Source organism: Hippopotamus amphibius, chromosome 9 (genome assembly GCF_030028045.1).
Source record: "Hippopotamus amphibius kiboko isolate mHipAmp2 chromosome 9, mHipAmp2.hap2, whole genome shotgun sequence".
NCBI classification, from domain to species: Eukaryota; Metazoa; Chordata; class Mammalia; order Artiodactyla; family Hippopotamidae; genus Hippopotamus; species Hippopotamus amphibius.
The window spans coordinates 119493941-119512086 of NC_080194.1; the positions used below are offsets into that span (position 1 = coordinate 119493941).

The 18146-nt window shown below is 45.7% G+C and overlaps 2 protein-coding genes across 2 annotated transcripts in view; both read left to right on the forward strand.

Annotated features, from left to right (window-relative positions):
• LOC130861021 (uncharacterized) overlaps nt 1-9420 on the forward strand; it is a 101447-nt gene extending 92027 nt beyond the window's left edge. Inside the window, exons 9-11 of the mRNA XM_057749524.1 lie at nt 2033-2124; nt 4016-4137; nt 8460-9420. Coding sequence (XP_057605507.1) covers nt 2033-2124; nt 4016-4137; nt 8460-8609 — 364 coding nt within the window. The 3' untranslated portion in view covers nt 8610-9420. The remainder of the gene's footprint in view (nt 1-2032; nt 2125-4015; nt 4138-8459) is intronic.
• A 67-nt stretch (nt 9421-9487) lies between these two features.
• Nucleotides 9488-14956, forward strand: LOC130861022 (thyroid receptor-interacting protein 11-like). Its single transcript, XM_057749525.1, has one exon. It carries the CDS (start codon nt 9665-9667, stop codon nt 14954-14956), a length of 5292 nt encoding a protein of 1763 aa, XP_057605508.1. The 5' UTR covers nt 9488-9664.
• Nucleotides 14957-18146: the final 3190 nt, after the last annotated feature.

Below are 18146 nucleotides of genomic sequence, written 5' to 3' on the forward strand. Positions count from 1 at the left end.
AGTATTAAATTGACTGACAATGCAGAGCTGGGGGGAATAGACAGTGCTGCTCGTTATCCAGGAGGGCACTAATAAATCCAACAAGGAACATGTAGAGGCAGGGAAATGGATCCGCTTTTGAGCAGTTCGAGTCTCTTCGCAGTGGGGTGAGCGCCGTCTCTGTGGGGAGCAGTCCACCGTGGCTCCATATTGTGGAACGTATTCTTCTTGCCCTGGATGCTGAGGCTGACTAAGGGCCCTTCCAACCTTTGAATTGTTTGATGTGTGTTCTCATCACTGGTCTACTCTTCTGGCTTCAACTGCAGCTACGGCTTTTACCACGAGATGGCGCCAGAGGATGCCTTTGAAATCAGTCTTCCTCAAACTGCCACCCACAGTGAGAATGCATTTTTCCCAGCACTTATGCCCCCAGCACACACTTGAAACAGAAGCTTCACAAAGCAGTTCTGACTCTTACATGGTGGATGTATTATTCAGGATATCACTTGGGATGCTTAAGACTGCAAGTAACAGAAGCCTGACTCAATTTACCTCAAATGATAAAGACGTTTATTATCTCACTAAATATTTCCAGGGAGAGAAGGCTCCAGGCCCACGGGGCTGTGGCGTGGCCTTAGGGATCGGGTTCCTTCCCTGACTTCTCATTTGTCCTAAGGCTGGTTGCACTCCTGGTTGCCAGGGGGCTTCCAGTGGTAATCAGGGCTTCAGCTCCCAGGTTGGAACACTACAACTTTAACTGCTTGTAGTGTAGACTGGGGTAGAGAGAGTTTGGGCTACTCTAGCATCTTCCAGGTCGTAGCTGTGACCTCCTTAAGGGACATGAAAGCACTGTTATTTTATACAGAGTCAGGAGAAATACTTTACTAGTTGTTAGTGATGTTTGCCAAATATTTCTGGGTCTGTCTTCCCCTGGACACAGCACTTTTGGTTGAGCAGAGTTATGTGACTAGCTCTGGCCAGTGAGTTTGCTGAAGGAATAATTGGTTGCAGGTCTTCTGTATGACGTATGAGGTGAGGTTATTTGCTCTTTAGGGTCCTGGGAAAGGAATTAGTGATATGAGGGAAGAGAGAGGTAGGACATGACTGTGGTGGGAAATATGATGGGCAGTGTCTTTGAGTGTAAAGGTGGATGGATGAGTCTGTTTAAACTTGTGCTGGAGGGACTTCCCTGGTGATGCGGTGGTTAAGAACCTGCCTGCCAGTGCAGGGGACATGGATTCAGTCCCTGGCCTGGGAAGATCCCACATGCCATGGAGCAAGTAAGCCCGTGTGCCACAGCTACTGAACCCATGTGCCACAACTAGTGAAGCCCACGCACATAGAGCCTGTGCCCTGCAACATGAGAAGCCACCGCAATGAGGAGCCCCTGCTCGCCACAACTAGAGAAAGCCTGCACTCAGCAGTGAGGACCCAACGTAGCCAAAAAAAATCAAAAACCACCCCCTGAAAAACAAAAAACAAAACAAAACAAAAACTTGTGCTGGAGTAATAGGTATGATTTAGCCTTTTTTTAAATTGAAGTATATTTGATTTATAATGTGTTAATTACTGCTGTACAGTAAAGTGATTCAGTTATCTATATACTTTATTCAAAAACTATTCTTTTCCATTATGGCTTATCATAGGATATTGAACATAGTTCTCTGTGCTGTACAGCAGGACCTAGTTGTTTATCCATCCTATATGTAAAAGTTTACCTCTGCTAACCCCAACCTCCCACTCCATCCCTCTCCCAACCCCCGCCCCCCTTGGCAACCACCAGTCTGTGCTCTATGTCCACGAGCCTGTTTCTGTTTCATATCTAGTTCATTTGTGTCATATTTTAGATTCCATATATAAGTGACATCACGTGGTATTTGTCTTTCTCTTTCTGACTGACTTCACTTAGTATGGTAATCTCTAGTTGCTGGATTTGGCCTTTTGAGGTGGATAAATTTCCTGTGGATCCTCGACCTGGTTCCTGGGAACTTGGCCATGGACCCTGGCCTGAACCTGCTCTCTACTCACCTGCTTCCTTTTTCATCTCTTTCAGGTTTGCAGTAAGCATTGGCTACTGGCAGGACCCTTACATCCAGCATTTGGTGAGACTGTCTAAAGAGAGGAAGGCCCCCGAAATTAACAGAGGCAAGTGACCATCTCCCTTCCCCACATCTCATCAGCTGAGAGGCCTGAGGTTTTAGGCATTCATTCTTTCAAAGAGCATTTAAAAGGGTGTACTCTCTCCAACGGTGTGTGAAAGTGCTCGTTTCCCCACTTCCTCAGCAGCACAGTGTATTGTGAAACTTTTCATCTTTGTTCATCGGATACATGAGAAATGGTTTTTACAGTAATTGTATTTTATTCCCCTTCTTTTGAGGTGAGGTTGAAAATCATGTTTCTATGTTTAAAAGCCATGTATATAGCTTTTACTGCAAGCTGCCTGTTTACAGAAGGGATTGTTTTTGTTCTTGCTGTGGCCCTATTAAAGTCTTAGTAACGCTGTTAGGTTCTGCAAGTAATTTCCATCAAGGAAATTGAAGGATTTGAGACAGGAGTGTGACTTTGTTTTAGCCAGATTGAGAAATTGACCAGTGACCGTAATTCTTGTGTGTGCAGGGAATCTTGGCCCTAAAGATGGGTCCTCTAGGCAGGTTCTGTAAGAAGTGCAAAGAAATTTGTAAATGGTGGTTCCTGAGAGGAAGGACATGGTGGTTAGTTTGAGCGGAGGGTGAATCCAGGCATCGATTAGATTGGGCAAGGCCTGGCTGAGAGGCTTTCCTAGAGCCTCCCTCCCCCACTCTTGAGACAGATTTCCCAACGAATGTTCCCAAGGCAGGGACCCACCATGGCAAGTGGCTCGGGGCCCCGGGTGGCAGGTCAGCCCCTTCCTCTTCCTGTCTCGGGTTTGCATTTCTAGATTGGGGGCCTGCAGCCCAGTAGGACAGCCGCTTCCCACACGTCTACAGTGAGGACATATTCTCTCCCCAAAGCGAAGCTGTTGTGGGTGATATTCTGTAATATGCAATAAAGGTGATTTACTAGAAAAAGAAAATGCAGACACAAGCCCAAATTATGTATTTATTAATCATGGAGGGATTATGAAATGGACTATTTTATTTTATTAATAAATTAATGAATTCAATTCATTTTCTTGGCGGCACTGGGCGGCATGCAGGACCTCAGGTCCCCAACCAGCAGTGGTACCCATGCACTCTTGCAGTGGAAGTGCGGAGTCCTAACCCCTGGACCGCCAGGGAATTTCCCCACATTACTTATTAGCACATTCACCAGACATAAAATGTCTCTGTCAAATGGCAATAAAAGTTTCGAAATGCTGCTCTCAAATTTTGTTCTTGAAACAGTCACACCTTGCATCTCGGGCCTTTGGAACAGACAGACGCTGTCTCCCTGTCTCCCTTCTGGGCTTCCCATCCCCTTTGTCCCAGCTCCCCACGCCAGAGCTTGACAAGTCCATTCATTAGGCCACCACTTGCTGGTGTCCCCCCCACCCCCATCTGTGATGCCATTTTGTGAACACCGAGGCTCTGACCCAGGCAGGATGGGGGTGAGAGGAGCGAGAGAAGCAGCATGGCTTTCTTTGCTTTGACATTCATCTGCCCAGTTTCCTGACCTAAAAATAGTACTTTCCACACGCTCTTGCAATTTTGACTTTTACCAGAGTACTAATGAGCTTTCCCTAGAGCCATGCAAAAGCACATTTCCAAGAGGAACATTTAGATCGGATGTTTTTGGTATGAAACACTTGTCTTTGCTAAGTAAGAGTATAGGATATTTTATTTTTATTAAGATTGCTAATTCCACCTTTTAAGTAGCTTGTACTTATTTTGGTTCATCCAGCTTTATAAAAAGAAACAAATAGAGAATTTGAAAGTCATTATTTCTCCGATGAGGTCTGAAGATACACGCTGACCCTGAAGAAGGACAGCGTGTTGTCTGGCTCTGCCTAGCCCTGTGGGCTTTGCAGGGATTATTTCTGTCGTCCCCGAGTGATTGCTTGCTTCTGTCTGGCTCTTAGGATATTTTGCTCGAGTCCATGGCGTCAGGCAGCTTCTAAAGGCATTTCTACGGAAGACAGAATGTAACTGTCAAATTCTGACCCTTGGGGCTGGGATGGATACCACCTTCTGGAGGTTAAAGGTAAATTAAAACGTCCCGTCTTCTCTCTCCAGTTGTTTACATTTAATGTGTTGAAGATGTTCACCTGGTTCAAAAGCTTAAAAAGAAAATTAAACTGGGGGGCGCAGTGGCAGCCTGTCTCCCACCCCGGTTTGCAGCCCCCCACCCCCCACAGCACCCCTCAGCCCCGTCCTTGACCGCACCAGGGCCGCAGTGAAGACAGTGCGGGTTGTTTCTCACCTTTTGCTCCTGCAAACAAGGTGATCATAAAAATCCTAGGGTACATTTCCCTCTGCACGTGTGGAAATATATCAGGAGAAGGAATTCTACCAGTGGAGCTGCTGCGAGAAAAAAACCACGTGCGTTTGTAATTTTGTCAATAACTTAGGATTTAATTGTTGGCCTAACAGTGTCTTAGGGAACATTTGGAGATTTGCAAGGGTGGGTCATGATAATATGATCCAAAGTCCCTTTGTAGTGATTATCTGATTGGATTCCTCAACTATTCTGTTCGGGTTCAAGGGCAGGTATAATTATACTCACTCACAGGACAGAAAACTTGGGTCTAGTTAGTGAAAGAACAAGGACTAAAATTCTGGTCTTTGATTCCTGGCCTGGAATTTTCTCGTCAAACCTTTTCCCTACACATATCTCACTGATTGCATTTTGTACAGATTTTTCTCGGTTCTTCTATCAGGTGGGTCACGTGGCAGTAATGGGTACATGCATTTCTCCAGATTTCTTGCAGATGTAGACCAAGATAAATTAGAGTGTGCGGGCATAACTCGACCTGCATTATCTGTTTTGTCCCTAATTAGCTCACCTGATAAGAAGGTCTTCGGTCATCAGAGCTTCCAACCTTTCTCTTACTCGAGAACCAGTGGCATCAACGTGGCCCTAGTATTTTAATCGTTTGCCTCTGCATTCTTCCTTCTGGATGAGATAACTAACATTTATGAAGATAACTAACATTTTGCTTTTACATGTATGACCTCATGAATTCACACGAGAGCTCTGTTGGGTGGGGGAGCTTACACACATGAGGGAAGTAGGGCTTTAGAAGTTTGCATCTTCCCCCAAATTGGACAGCCAGTGGCATTAGGACGTGGAACCAACACTGGCTTCCAGCTCATCAAACTCCCGATTCCTTCCTCTTTCCTCTGCACACAGCCCAGAGGTTGTTCTCTGGGTCGGTTGTGCCTCTGTAACGCTGTGACCCTGGCGTGGTGGAAGCAACTGGAAGAGAATACAACGTAAGAGTGTGTGGACTGCTGGCATTAACAGGGGCCGCTGGAGAATTCTCTCTTTTGTCTTGACACCCTTTTGATTTGGGCATGTGGTTTGTTTTTTTTTTCCCCATCTTGAAGGTGGATTAATAATTAATAAATCTGAGATTTTAATTTCTGAGCAAAATACCTCAAGGTTTATGTGCACCTTGCAAGAAAATGGTTATCTGCCAGAGGTGAGGACGGGGTATACCACAGGGCCTCAGAGTCGTTTGTGGAAATGTTTTGTTTTATTTGATAATTCTATTGATCTGAAGGGTTTTTTAAAAATCTAATGTTTTTCTTTAAAAAGAAATATGCTTGTTTGCTCTTTTTGAGCAGAGGTTGCACAAGCCAAATCTGGCCTGCTGCTTATTTTTATAAATAAAGTTTTATTGGAACACAGCTGCGTCCATTTATTTACATCTTCTCTATGACTCTGACCGCAGAGCTGAGTAGTTAGGACAGAGAGTGGATGGCCTGCAAAGGCTACAATGCTTTGTGGCTCTTTCCGGAAAGTTTGCTAATCCCTGTTTTAGAGCTCTATGTGCCTGTATAAAAGGCAGGGAAAGGTCATCGATCTTATTGTCTTGTGTTCTTTCCGCTTGGGATGGCTGCACTAGCAGAGGCTTAACTGCAAGTCACAGGCTTTCTGGGGCCACTGCCGTGGGAGCTCATTCTGTATAATCTCAGGGGCCCAAGACTGTTTGGATGGTTGAAGACTCCCATCTTCAGGCAGCAGGCAAGAACAGGGCCAAGTATTGCCCCAAGCAAAGAATAAAGGGTGAGTGCAACCCTTGAAGGAGCCTTGGTTCTTGGTGTCTCTTGAATTCTGTTTCTGCACAACCAAAGGATCAGGTGTGGAGGGGAAGTGGTCTCAATTTTGGCTGCCTGTGAAGCTGTGGACCACATTGGATCTTGTAGTCCGAGGGCTACGCTTCCTCGTGGCTGCTCCTGACGGCCCCTTGCTGGCTGTCCCTGCCTCCTGTGCCACGCAAGCTACTGGGGAGTGGAGGGTTAGAAGGGCCACAGAGAATCGCAGAATAAAAAGTTGAAGCATCGCTTGCCAGAGCCATTCTGCCCCTTTCTGAAAGCTGAGCAAGAGGGTGTCTGTTTCTTAAAAGTTCCAGGTGTGCCTTTTGGAAGATTTCCTTCCACAGTGACCCCTTATTGAGAATTCTTATGAGGGTCAAGTGCGTGAGTGCCTGGGCAAGCTCTTTAAAAAGCAAGAAGTCCTATAGGAGATGTAGGACGCTATGCTATCCTTCATTTATTTGCTTTTGATTGTCCTCGTGGTCTTCCGGAATTTTAGGCTGTTCTTAACAGTCCATACTTTGTGAGTAAAAGTTCTTGAAAAGTGTTGTAGAATCTCTTAGCGCAGGTTATTTCTGTGTATCTTTAGACATACCCTCCGAAAATCTTCAGATAGCTTTTCTGTAGCCCTGCTTGGCAGTCAGGCAGCAGGTTATTGTGTTGCAGTTCCAAGAGTGAAGAGCTGAGGGTGGGTGATCCCAGATCTCCTGCGATGTCAGGAAACCGTCTTGTCCCTTTGTCTTGCTTTGTTTCTTTCTTTTTCTCTTCCTCCTTCCGCGGACCAGACCCCTGAAATTTTAACTGAGGACCGTTTTCCACGTGGTGGGATCTCCCAGTGCTGTTACTTGCTCTTAAGGGTCACCTTCCTACCAGGAAATGCTTCCTGATGATCTCTGACCCCATCACTCTGTCCTCAGTGGGGGGGGGGGGGGGGTCTTCTGCCCCTCGTGACCTGTCCTCCATCTCTTGCTACTGTCTGCATAGTTGGTGCTCATAATTGTTGGGCAGCTTGGCCAGGTTGTGGAGTGCCTTGTTTCTTGCTAAGTCTTAGGGGTGTTATCTATTTTACATGTAGTAGTGTGTATCTGTTCATCTCAAACGCCTAATTTATCCCTCCCCCCCTTTCCCCCTTTGGTGACTGTAAGTTTGTTTTCTGTGTCTGTGGGTCTGTTTCTGTTCTGTACATAAGGTCATTGGTACCCTTTTTTTTAGATTCCACATGTAAGCGACATCATATGATTTGACAATATTATGTTAGTTTCATAGTATGTATTACCTAGTGATCTGACATTCGCATACTTTTGGGGCTGAGTGATTGGACAGGGAGGAGGAGCTGGAGAGAATTCTAGCATGACCACTAGGTGACTGGGTGAGGGTGTAGCCACCGACTAAGTTAGGAAACGCCTAAGCTAGGAAAAGCCTAAGCTAGGAAAAGCGGAAGAGGGAAACAGGGCTGTGTGTGTCTGTGTGTCTTTCACACTTTTTTAAACTGCAGCCATGACAGGAAAAAACTGTACATCCCTAGCCAGGACCCGCATCTATATACCTGCGTCTGTAAGTAATAAGGGCACCCACGTGATGCCTACTAAGGGCAGGCCCTCTTCTGAGTGTCACACGTATTTCCTCTACAGTCCTCACAAGCCTGTGAGGTGTTAGCACTTTCTCTGCTTTTCCAGTGAGGAAACGTTGGCCCAGGGAGTGTAGGGACTCTCCCAAGGCCTCACAGCCGACACGTGGTGGAGCTGGGATTTGAACCCTGTCCTCCCGCCCCCCGCCGGCTCCAGAGTGCACTGTTCTCCACTATCGCAGAAAACAAAAGTGTATCACAGAATAATGCTTACCCTCGTTGCACGCGAAGCTTTTCTGATATTTGCTACTTTACTCTATTTCATCCCCAAACTGCTGGTCACAACCCCGCCACACTGGTTGCTTGACCCTCTCTAATAAGTCTCAAGCTGCTATTTTGAGAAATACTCTTGGTCCTGCTTCCAGCCCACCCCTTGACATCCCAGTGCCCATTTCCCCGATTCAGGCTCCCCATCACTTCTCTCCCGGACAACTACAGTCATCTCCTTTTCCCTTCCATCCGTTCTCTATGCTGAGACCAAGCACCTTGGAAAGTACGTTTCTGACTGTCATTCCCCTCATTTTCAATCCTTAAGTGCCCCATTGCTCTTTGGGCCCTAGGACTTGGTACATGAAGCTGATGGGTAAGTGTATGAGTAATAAGTAATTATATAAAGGTTACTGTGTGTTTTTTCTCAGGATGAAGATCTTCCACCAAGTAAATATTTTGAAATTGACTTTCCAATGATAGTCAGGCGAAAGCTGCACAGCATCAAGGAAGTGTGGCTTTGGCCGGAAGCAAGAGCCTGGTGGCATTCCGAACCAGCCCCTGGTGGACAGCAGGTCTGAGTGCAGGACACCTCATTTGTAGACAGTTGTCAAAATGCACGGATCAAGAGGGATGCGTGTCAACATGTGTACATTTTGCCTCCATTTTCTTCTGAAGATATTTATGTATGTATTTATGTATTTATGTATTTCTTTATTTTGGCTTCCTTATGTTGGGTCTCCACTGCTGTGCACAGGCTTTCCCTAGTTGCGGTGAGCGGGGCTGCTCTTTGTTGCAGGGCAAGAGTTTCTCATTGCGGTGGCTTCTCTTCTTGCTGAGCACGGGCTCCAGGCGGGCAGGCTTCAGTAGCTGTGGCACTGTGAGCTCAGAAGTTGTGGCTCGGGGGGCTCTAGAGCGCAGGCTCAGTCATTGTGGCACTGGGCTTCATTGTTCCTGCGCAAGTGGCATCTTCCCGGCACAGGGCTTGAACCCGTGTCCCCTGCCTTGGCAGGTGGAGTCTTAACCACTGCGCCGCCAGGGAAGCCCTTGCCTCGATTTTTTTTTAAGAAAAAAAAAGATGGTTGCCGGAAACTCACAAGCTGCAGGACAGTGTGTGCTGTGTGATGCCGCTGAGTCAAAAAAGTCAAAGGCAATTAAATATATTTTACTTCTATTTGAATAGTATTACTCTAGTACCGCTTTGCTTTTATTAATGAAAATCTACCTTGAATATCATTCCATATCAAAAAACAAGTCAGAAGCAAGGTGTGTTTTCTGCGAACAGGCGCTCGGAGATGGACCCTTCAGAGCGGCTGCGATGGCGGCCGCGTCCGGGGGGCCGGGGTGGTGGGGGCACTGGGAGAATCACGGAAGCAGAGGAGACGGGCCCACCCCGGCGCTGCGAAGGCGTGAGGAGCAGCAGAGGCCCGAGGGGAGGCAGGTGCTTTGTTAGGGGCCTTGCCAGGCGGGTGTGGCCAATCAGGAGCCTTGGAATCCCGTGTTGTCTAGAAACCTCTTATTGTGCTTTGATTCTTAACCTCGCGCTGGCAGCAGCGCAGCGACAGTGGGCGGAATTGTCCGACTGGGCTGGGCGCTTTTCGGTGAGCGGACCAGGTCAGTTCTATGACCCGCTACAATGTTCTCCTGGTTGGGTGGCCTGGACGGCAGCTTAGGCCATTTCCTGGGGCATGTGGGTGGTACAGTGGCATCTTTCAGACACCATATTTCTGGTGTCCCAGAAGATGTGCCGAGGGAGGGAGCTGAAGCAGTAGAAGAAGTACCTGACTCTACAACAGAGGAGGTTGAAAACTCTCAGCTGGTCTTCACCTCAGAGGTTGAGAGACTTAGATTTCTTTATAGTGATCTGAAAGGGAAGTGTGAAGCTGCAGAACTTCAACTAAGGCAGCAAACTACTAGTTACAGGCATCAATTACAGCAGAAAGATGGAGAAATCAAACTTCTTACAGCAAGACAGATAGAGCTACAGGATCAGTTGCTAAAGCTGCAGTCGGTCATCCAGGAAGTAAATCTTGAGGATGGCCTTGTGCCCTCAAAGAGTGTACGCTCTTCCCTGGGTTATGATATCAGTCAGCATGCTTTAGCCTTGCAGGATGATGATATGGACTTGGCGGACCTAATTTGGTCACAACAAGAAATCAATAGATTGTCAAAACACGTCGTAAGACTTGAGGCTGATGTCAGCTATTGGAGACATTTTGCTCAGAATTCTACACCACAAGGAGCAGATAGCGTTGATCTAAAGGAAATCTACAAACTGAGAAATACCATCAAGCAACTTGAAGAGAATCGAAATAAGGACATTGATGACCATCAACTTGAAGTGACGGTACTGCAGGACATTCACCAACAGAAACTGGCAGAAATAAGTCACAGGCATCAAAAGCAATCAAAGGACTACGAGGAAAGGATTCATGACATGCAGGAAGCTATGCAAGTCCTAGAAGCTGAAAAACTAGAGTCCGCCAAGAAAATCCAAAAACTCCAAGGACTTGAGATTAGAGTAAAAGACCTTGAAAGAAAACTATCTTCTGTAGAAAAGGAGAGGGATGCTTTAATTGGGGAACAAGACCAGGTAAAGGAAAGGAATGCAAGCACGGAAAAAGGTGAGTTGCAGCCTTCTATTAGGAGGCAGAGTGATGCAGGGGCAGAAAAGGGAACAGTTCTTCCACAGAGTCCATCCCTGGAAGAAGTGCCTGGACAGCAACAGCCACTGTCTGATGCTGAAAATGAAATGAGCTTGAATAGCTTAAAGTGGGATAAAAATCTGATGGAAGAGAACCTGAAACTTCAAAAACGAGTCCAAGTTTTAGAAAAAGAAAATTCATTGTTAAATAAGGAAAAGGAAGAACTTCAACTATCACTTGTCAAATTGAGCAATGACTATGAACTCCTTAAAAGAACAGCTACAGGAGACATGAATTCGGATTCAGAAGTACATCATTTAAGGTGTGATGTGGAACTCAAAGAAGGAAAACTCGATGAGAGTCCTACTGAAAAGAAAATACTCATCCCTGAGTTAGAAGAGTCAGACAGGCAGAAACAAAAAACTACAATGCCTGTGGTTTTGGTGAAAGAGGAGCAATCAGAACAACCCACTGAAGGAGACAGCATCATCAGGAAACTAAAACAAGATCTAGAATATGAAAACAAGAGAGTCCGTCAACTTGAAGATGATACAATGAATACTACTGAAGAGTTGCATGGGCAAAAAGAAAATTTAATTCCTTTAGAAATGGAAAAAGGACAGTTAGAGGCAGAATTGTGTTGGGCTGAACAGAGCCTGTTGGAGGAAAAAAGGAAGCAGGAGCAAGCTTTCAAAGAACTGTCAGATACAGATAACCCAGACAGCTGTGCCTTACAGCTGGAGCGCGAGTGTTTAATTAAACTCAGTCAAGAGAAAGACTATGAAATATCAGAACTCAAAAACAATATTGAGCAGATGATTGCTGAGCACAAAGAAACTAAGGAAATTTTGTCATCTACTTTAGAAGAGCAGCAGCAACGGAAACAACTCATAAGAGAGAAAGAAATTTTTATTGAAAACCTTCAAGGAAGTTCACAGCTTCAGGAGGAGTTAGATCCGTATGCTCAAGCCTTAAGAAAAATGGAAATTTTACAGCAAACCATAGAGGACAAAGACACAAGTCTTGCATCCATGAAAGAAGAAAATAGTCACCTGAAAGAAGAATTGGAACGACTGAGGGAAGAACACAGTCAAACCCCACCTATGATGGACCCTAAAACTCTAGACAGTATTGTAGAACTAGAATCTGAGGGATCTCAACAGAGCACAACTGAAGATAATCTGGAGATTAAACCTCATCCAAAGATACGTGACGATCAAAACCAGAGTGAAATGCAGCTACTTCGATCTTTACAAGAGCAGACACAGAAAAATCCCAGGTACCAACACGAGCAGATGACTATTAAACACAATCCGCTCTATTCAGCCAAAGAGGAGGAAATCGAGACTTTGCAAAATGCAATAGAGCAAACCAAAACCCAGTTGCCCGGAAAATCCCAGCACACACCAACAGAGCATTCCGATACATTCCAAGTAACAAACACTCAGAGTCTTAATACAGACAAGGGAAGTGAAAAGCATGACTTATCTAAAGCCGAAACTGAAAGATCCGTACAAGAAATAAAAGAACACAAATTGGAGACTAAACGTCTAACTGAGAAGAATACCTGTTTAACTGAACAGGTTGCTCAGCTGTCCAAGGGTGAGACTAGTAAACTAACTCAGCTTCTCCAGCAAAAAGATTTGGAGATACAGTCTGTTCACATAAAAGTATCTTCAGCTTCCTCCAGTGACCAAGATAATGGACAGGGCCAACAACAATTGCCAGCGTATGCTTTGGAAAGAGAACAAATATTAGCTGCTTTAGATGCGAAGGCTTGGGAAAACTTGAGAATGATGGATACCATCGTTGCCAAAGAAGCAGACATCGTGAAACTCAAAGATGCAAATACAGAACTCTCCACCAGATTTGAAAGCAGTGCGGATATGTTTAAAGAAACAATTCAGAATTTCTCCCACATCACTCGAGAAAAATACATGGAAATGGATGCTTTAACTCAGAAGTGTCAGACTTTACTGACAATACTGCAAATGTCCAGCAATGATGATGAGGTGAGAGGTGTTTGTATGGATCAGTTTGAGGAGCTTCTACAGCAACGTGATCGATTAGAACAGCAAGTGAAGATACTGGAAGAGTGGAAAGTGCAGGTGATGACCACAGTACAAAATATGCAGCGTGGGTCAACCCATCTTCAGAAGGTGCTTCAACAACTTCAGGCACGGGTTGTAGCTGATGATGATCATTCTAAACGACAGATGAGCTGTACTGACCTGATCAAAATTTATGAAGGGAATGAAATCAAACTCAGAAACTTGAAGGCACAAAGAGAGGAAGTTCAGTTGAGCCTAGAGCAGCTTTGCAATACCAAAGATATCCTGTTGGGGATGTCTGACCTTAGTTTACCACACCCCTCCAATGAATCACTTCCATCCGAGTCAGCAGACTCTCGGAAGGCAATGAAACCTGAGGTACCGAGCGAATCGTCTACATTGCTCGAAGAAGAGATAGAAGAGTTAAGAAAACTCATGGAGGAAAAAGATGCAACCATTAGAACCCTCCAGGAAGATAATCAGAGATTATCTGATTCCATCGCAGAGAGTTCGGAACTAGAAAGAAAACGATGTGAGCAAATGGGTCCAGAAATGAAGCAGCTACGGGAGAAACAAGATGACTTGCAAAACCTGCTTAAGGAAAAGGAGCTTTTAATCAAAGCAAAAAGTGATGAAGTACTTTCTTTAAGTGAAACTTTGACTAATGAAGTGAGTGACAATGAACTTTTGAGGCAGGCAGTAAAAAACCTGAAGGAGAGAGTCGTCAACTTTGAACTCGATATGTGTACACTAAAAGAGGAAAATGAAAAAATAGTAGAAACATATCGGGAAAAGGAAAGAGAAAACCAAGCACTGCAAGAGACAAATACACGAATTTCTATGCTGCAGACCGAGAAAGAATTAGAATGTGTTGCAATGAAGGAGAAGGCACTTACTTTTGAGTATCTTTTGGAACACACAGAACTAGGCAAGACAGGGGAATTAAATCAGCTTTTAAATGCAGTCACATCCATACAAGAAGCAAAGGTTATGTGTCAACAGGAGAGAAATGAAGCCATGTTGGCACTGAAACAGAAACACATGGAAAACCGTGCCCTCCAGAGTGAGGTTCCACATTTACACAACAAAGAACTACCCTTAAAGCAGGAGCTGGATATATCACATCAGCGGGGGATAGAATCGTCTGAGTTTCATAGCCAAGAAGCTTTGGCCGCACAAGACAGAGAGGCTAAACTAAGAACCAAAGTCACCACCTTGGGGGAGAAGCTCCTACTATCTTCCAATGCAATGAAAAATCAGCAAGCCCGTTTGCAGATAGAGGCGTTGAAGGAACAACTGAATGTCGTGGAGAAGCAGAGAGAGGACATTTCGCGACAGCTTTCTATTTCCCAAGACAAAGAAAAGCAGTGTGCAGAAGCACTAGTTAACCTGAGGACGGTGGTCGCAGAATGGATGGGAAAGGCAAATGATCTCAAGGGAAAACTAATGTCGGCACAAGGACAGCAGGAGGAAGCAAATGCTGCCTTGAAACTGAAGGAAGAAAAAATTAAAGATTTGAAAACACAAAATGAGGTCCAACAGGAAATGCTGGATGATGTACAGAAGAAATTGCTGCACGTACTGAGTAACGCAGAAGGAAAAATTGACAAGAGCCTCATGAGGAACCTCTTCGTGGAGTATTTTCAGACACCAAAACAACTTCGGCATGAAGTGCTCTCCATAATTGGCAACACTCTGGGAATCCGAGAGGAAGAGATGGATCTGGTTTTTAAGCAAGAGCAAGGCGGTGGTGCCATGTGGATGACTGGCCGGCTTGGATCAAAACGTGTCCCCAACACACCTGTGCCACCAAATCAACAGTCAATGCCGAAGAATTCTTTTTCAGAATGCTTTGTTAAATTCCTCGAAACAGAATCTCGTCTCACTCTCCCACCACCAAAACCCACTGCTCGGGATCCAAAACCTCTCAATTCACCAGGAAAGAAAACACTAGATGAAACTGTGCCACGTCTTAAAACGACCTCGGATCCACACTCAAAAAAACATGTGAACCGATGTCCCACAGGTATCTCTCTGATTAACCCACCTGGACCTGAACCAGATGGATCTCGGCATCTTCTTTTAGACGCCGTTACTGATGCTTTGCCCCCACACACACCCTTGCTGCTCTCCCCTGGCAAGGGGGCGGGAGTCATGCTGAAAGGCCTGTCACAGCCATGGGTGATTCTTCAGCCAGAGACAAGATGTTCTTTGAAGAAACCAAGTCACTGACAAAGCTATGTATTTTGATGTTGCTTACGAAACATATGAATACATTTTTCTTTACAAATAATGTGTTGTAAGGGCTTCAGAGATATTCACCTGACTTCAAACAGTGGCGCTTCTTGTGAGAAAGGGCATGGGTGGGCTTGGAGGCTGTGGTCAAGGCACACACGTCAGATACTGTTTGTGATGCTTTCATGTTTTACAAGGAGCAGGTACTTACGCAGATCTTGGAGAATTAAAACATTAACTTGCATTAATGTTCAAAATGATAGAATACACAAGTGCACACTCCTTGTGTAAGAAGAAAGGTGAACAGTCCAAACGTACAAGATGCATAGAATTTTTAAGAGTGAAAGTTCACTGTTCCTGGCTAAGTCCCACTCCTCTGTTCATTGCCTGGGAAACCACGCTATTGGTAATCTGTATTCTTTGAGGCCCCTGAGAACTATATGCATATTTGTGTATATCGAAATATATTATTCTCTGACTTGCTGAAAAAAATCACTGCACCTTAGAGATCTTTCCAAATGGGAATGAGTTCCATCTTCCTCTTTTTAAAAGCAGCCGTTAGTTTGCTGTGTGGATGTACCCTAATTCTTTTAACTAGCGTCAATTAATCAGGCTTCAAGCCGTTTCGAGCCCCAGAACGATCTAATGGCCTTGGCCAACTCTCTTGTCCATTTCCTTAAGAGCTGCTCCAAATCTTCCCCGCTTTCCTGAAGCATGATCACGCCTGTGCCCTCCTGAAGATATCTGAGGCCAGCAGTCAAGAACTCTCAATTTCCCACACCCCCTTGCTAGATTTAACCGTCCGCCCATTTCCCTCCACCCACCTCTACTCTCTCCCTTTCCCTTTTGTTTTATAGGAAAAGGGATCCAGCTTTGCAGCTTAAGGCTAATTGCTCCATGGTACCCCGGAAACTGCTCACTCAGACTTTTTCCAAGACCTCTTTGCATTACTTTCCCTTCCCGCTTTATCTTCAGCCTGTCTCTTGCCCTAGGCTTCAGAGCCTGTCCAAGTCTCTCCCAGCAAACAATCCTCTCCTTTCTGACAATCCTGTCTTTTCTGCTCCTTCAGATACCATCTTCTCTCTCTACCTTTCACAGCTAAACTTCTGAGAAAGAAAAAATTCTTTACTTCTTGTCACCAGCTCATTTCTCACTGACTTCTTTTTTTTAAATAAATTTATTTTTTATTTTTGGCTGCAGTGGGTCTTCGTTGCTGCGCGAGGGCTTTCTCTAGTTGTGGCGAGCAGGGGCTACTCTTCCTTGCCATGTGCGGTCTTCTCAGTGCCATGGCTTCTCTTGTTGCGGAGCACAGGCTCTAGGTGCGCGCGTGGGCTTCAGTAGTTGTAGCGCACAGGCTTAGTTGCTCCGTGGCACGTGGAATCTTCCCGGACCAGGGATCGAACCCATGTCCCCTGCATTGGCAGGCAGATTCTTAAGCACTGCTCCACCTGGGAAGTCCGCACTGACTTCTTTTTGAAAGCGGCACAAAATCTTGTTTCATTAATGTCCCAGGCAGTTTGGAATGCCTTAGAAAGTAGTCTTTTTCATCTACTTAAACTCTCTGTAGTGATCAATGTTATCCCCATCTTCATTCTTTAAAATTCTCTCCACCCTCTTTCTTTTGAGGATGCCACTCTCCTTGGGTTCCCTTCCTAACATCACACTCTTCTTTCTCGGCATCCTCTGTGACTTCTTCTTTGGCCCACTTCTGGATGGATATGCTCTCTAAGGTACCATGGTCAGCTGACTGCATCTTCTCACTCTCCCTGTGGTCTCAGGGAAAGCCCATCCACTTGACATTCCCCTGGATGCTGATGACTTCTGAATACCTATATCTGACCTCCCCCTTCTGACTCCCCACTGACTTATCGAATTGTCTACGGATATCTCTATCAGGATGTCCACAGGCGTCTCAAAATCCACATGTCCAAAAGGGAGCTCCGCATCTTCCCTCAGAACCCTTCATCTCCTTCTTTCCTTTTATCATCTCCTAAAAACCTCTGTCCACCTTGCCACCCAAGTGAGAGGCCTCAGAGTCATGACTGATCTATCTCCCCCTCTCCATATCCAATCAACCACCAAATAGACCCTAATTCCTTCCCTTCCTGTCTCTTCCACAAACTACTACAGTGGACTCCACACTCGTCTTGCTGGTACCACTCTTGGGCTCCCTTGACTCCATTTTGCCCATTTCTGTGAAGGGTGACTTTTCTAAGATGAAGATCTGATGTTACTTTCCCGCTTTAAATTACTTGAGGGGTCCCCGCTGCTTGGAGCCAAACTTTGACAGAGGAACCAAGGCCTTCCCTTTGAAGCCATACTTCCTGCTTGTCACCCACACAGAGGCCACCCTCCTGCCACGTATGACTTCTTGCAAACCTGAGCAGACTCTTACCCGAATAATTTCAAGCCCGTAAGCCTAACGGTAGCAGGAGAATGCCTTCCAAAATGTGCAGATCAGAAGCGTTTGATTTGCCTCCACTTCCCCCATTGTTGGGAAGGGCATTCCCACCCGGAAGGTATGGGGTTGGCCCAACGCTGCGCACGTGGGCCCCACAGCAGTTTCTTCGTCCCGTGTGCTCATAGCCCGGGGAAGGAGGACCTGGTGACACCTTGCAGGGCCACACGGAAGCTGCACTTGGGAACAGAGTCAACAAACGGGCTCTGGGGGGAAGACTCTGGAGCAACGAGAGGGTGGAGGGCTCTCTAGTTCCCCCAGGAGGGTTGTTTGCATAACTTCACAAGCTGGCAGGGAAGTGGAGGCTGCTCCTTCGAGATAAACTCTGCCTGGTCCGTGTGATAAGGAGGGTGGTTTGGCTAGGGGACCTCACCTGTGGGAGCTGAAGCAGAGGGGAGTTTCAAGTGGGGCTATTTGAAGCCCTCCAAATTTACCAGATATCACGGCAGCACTTAATAGTGAACCTTGATTTCACGGCTTTTATACCACAATTGACTCTAAAGAGTCCCCGTGACATCAGTGTCAACCTTGGTGATGACGGAGACTTTTAGGCAGTAGGTGAAGTCCTTCCCTAGGCAGTGAAGTAGGCACGTGAGCAGCAGAGAGAGGTGGTCCTCAACAACATAAAGTATATGAACTCATTGATGGTCACTTAGTTGATCCCAAAGGGTCTGGGGGAGGGATGACACCTTCTAGCTCCATGGCATCTGGCAAGGGACTGATGACAGG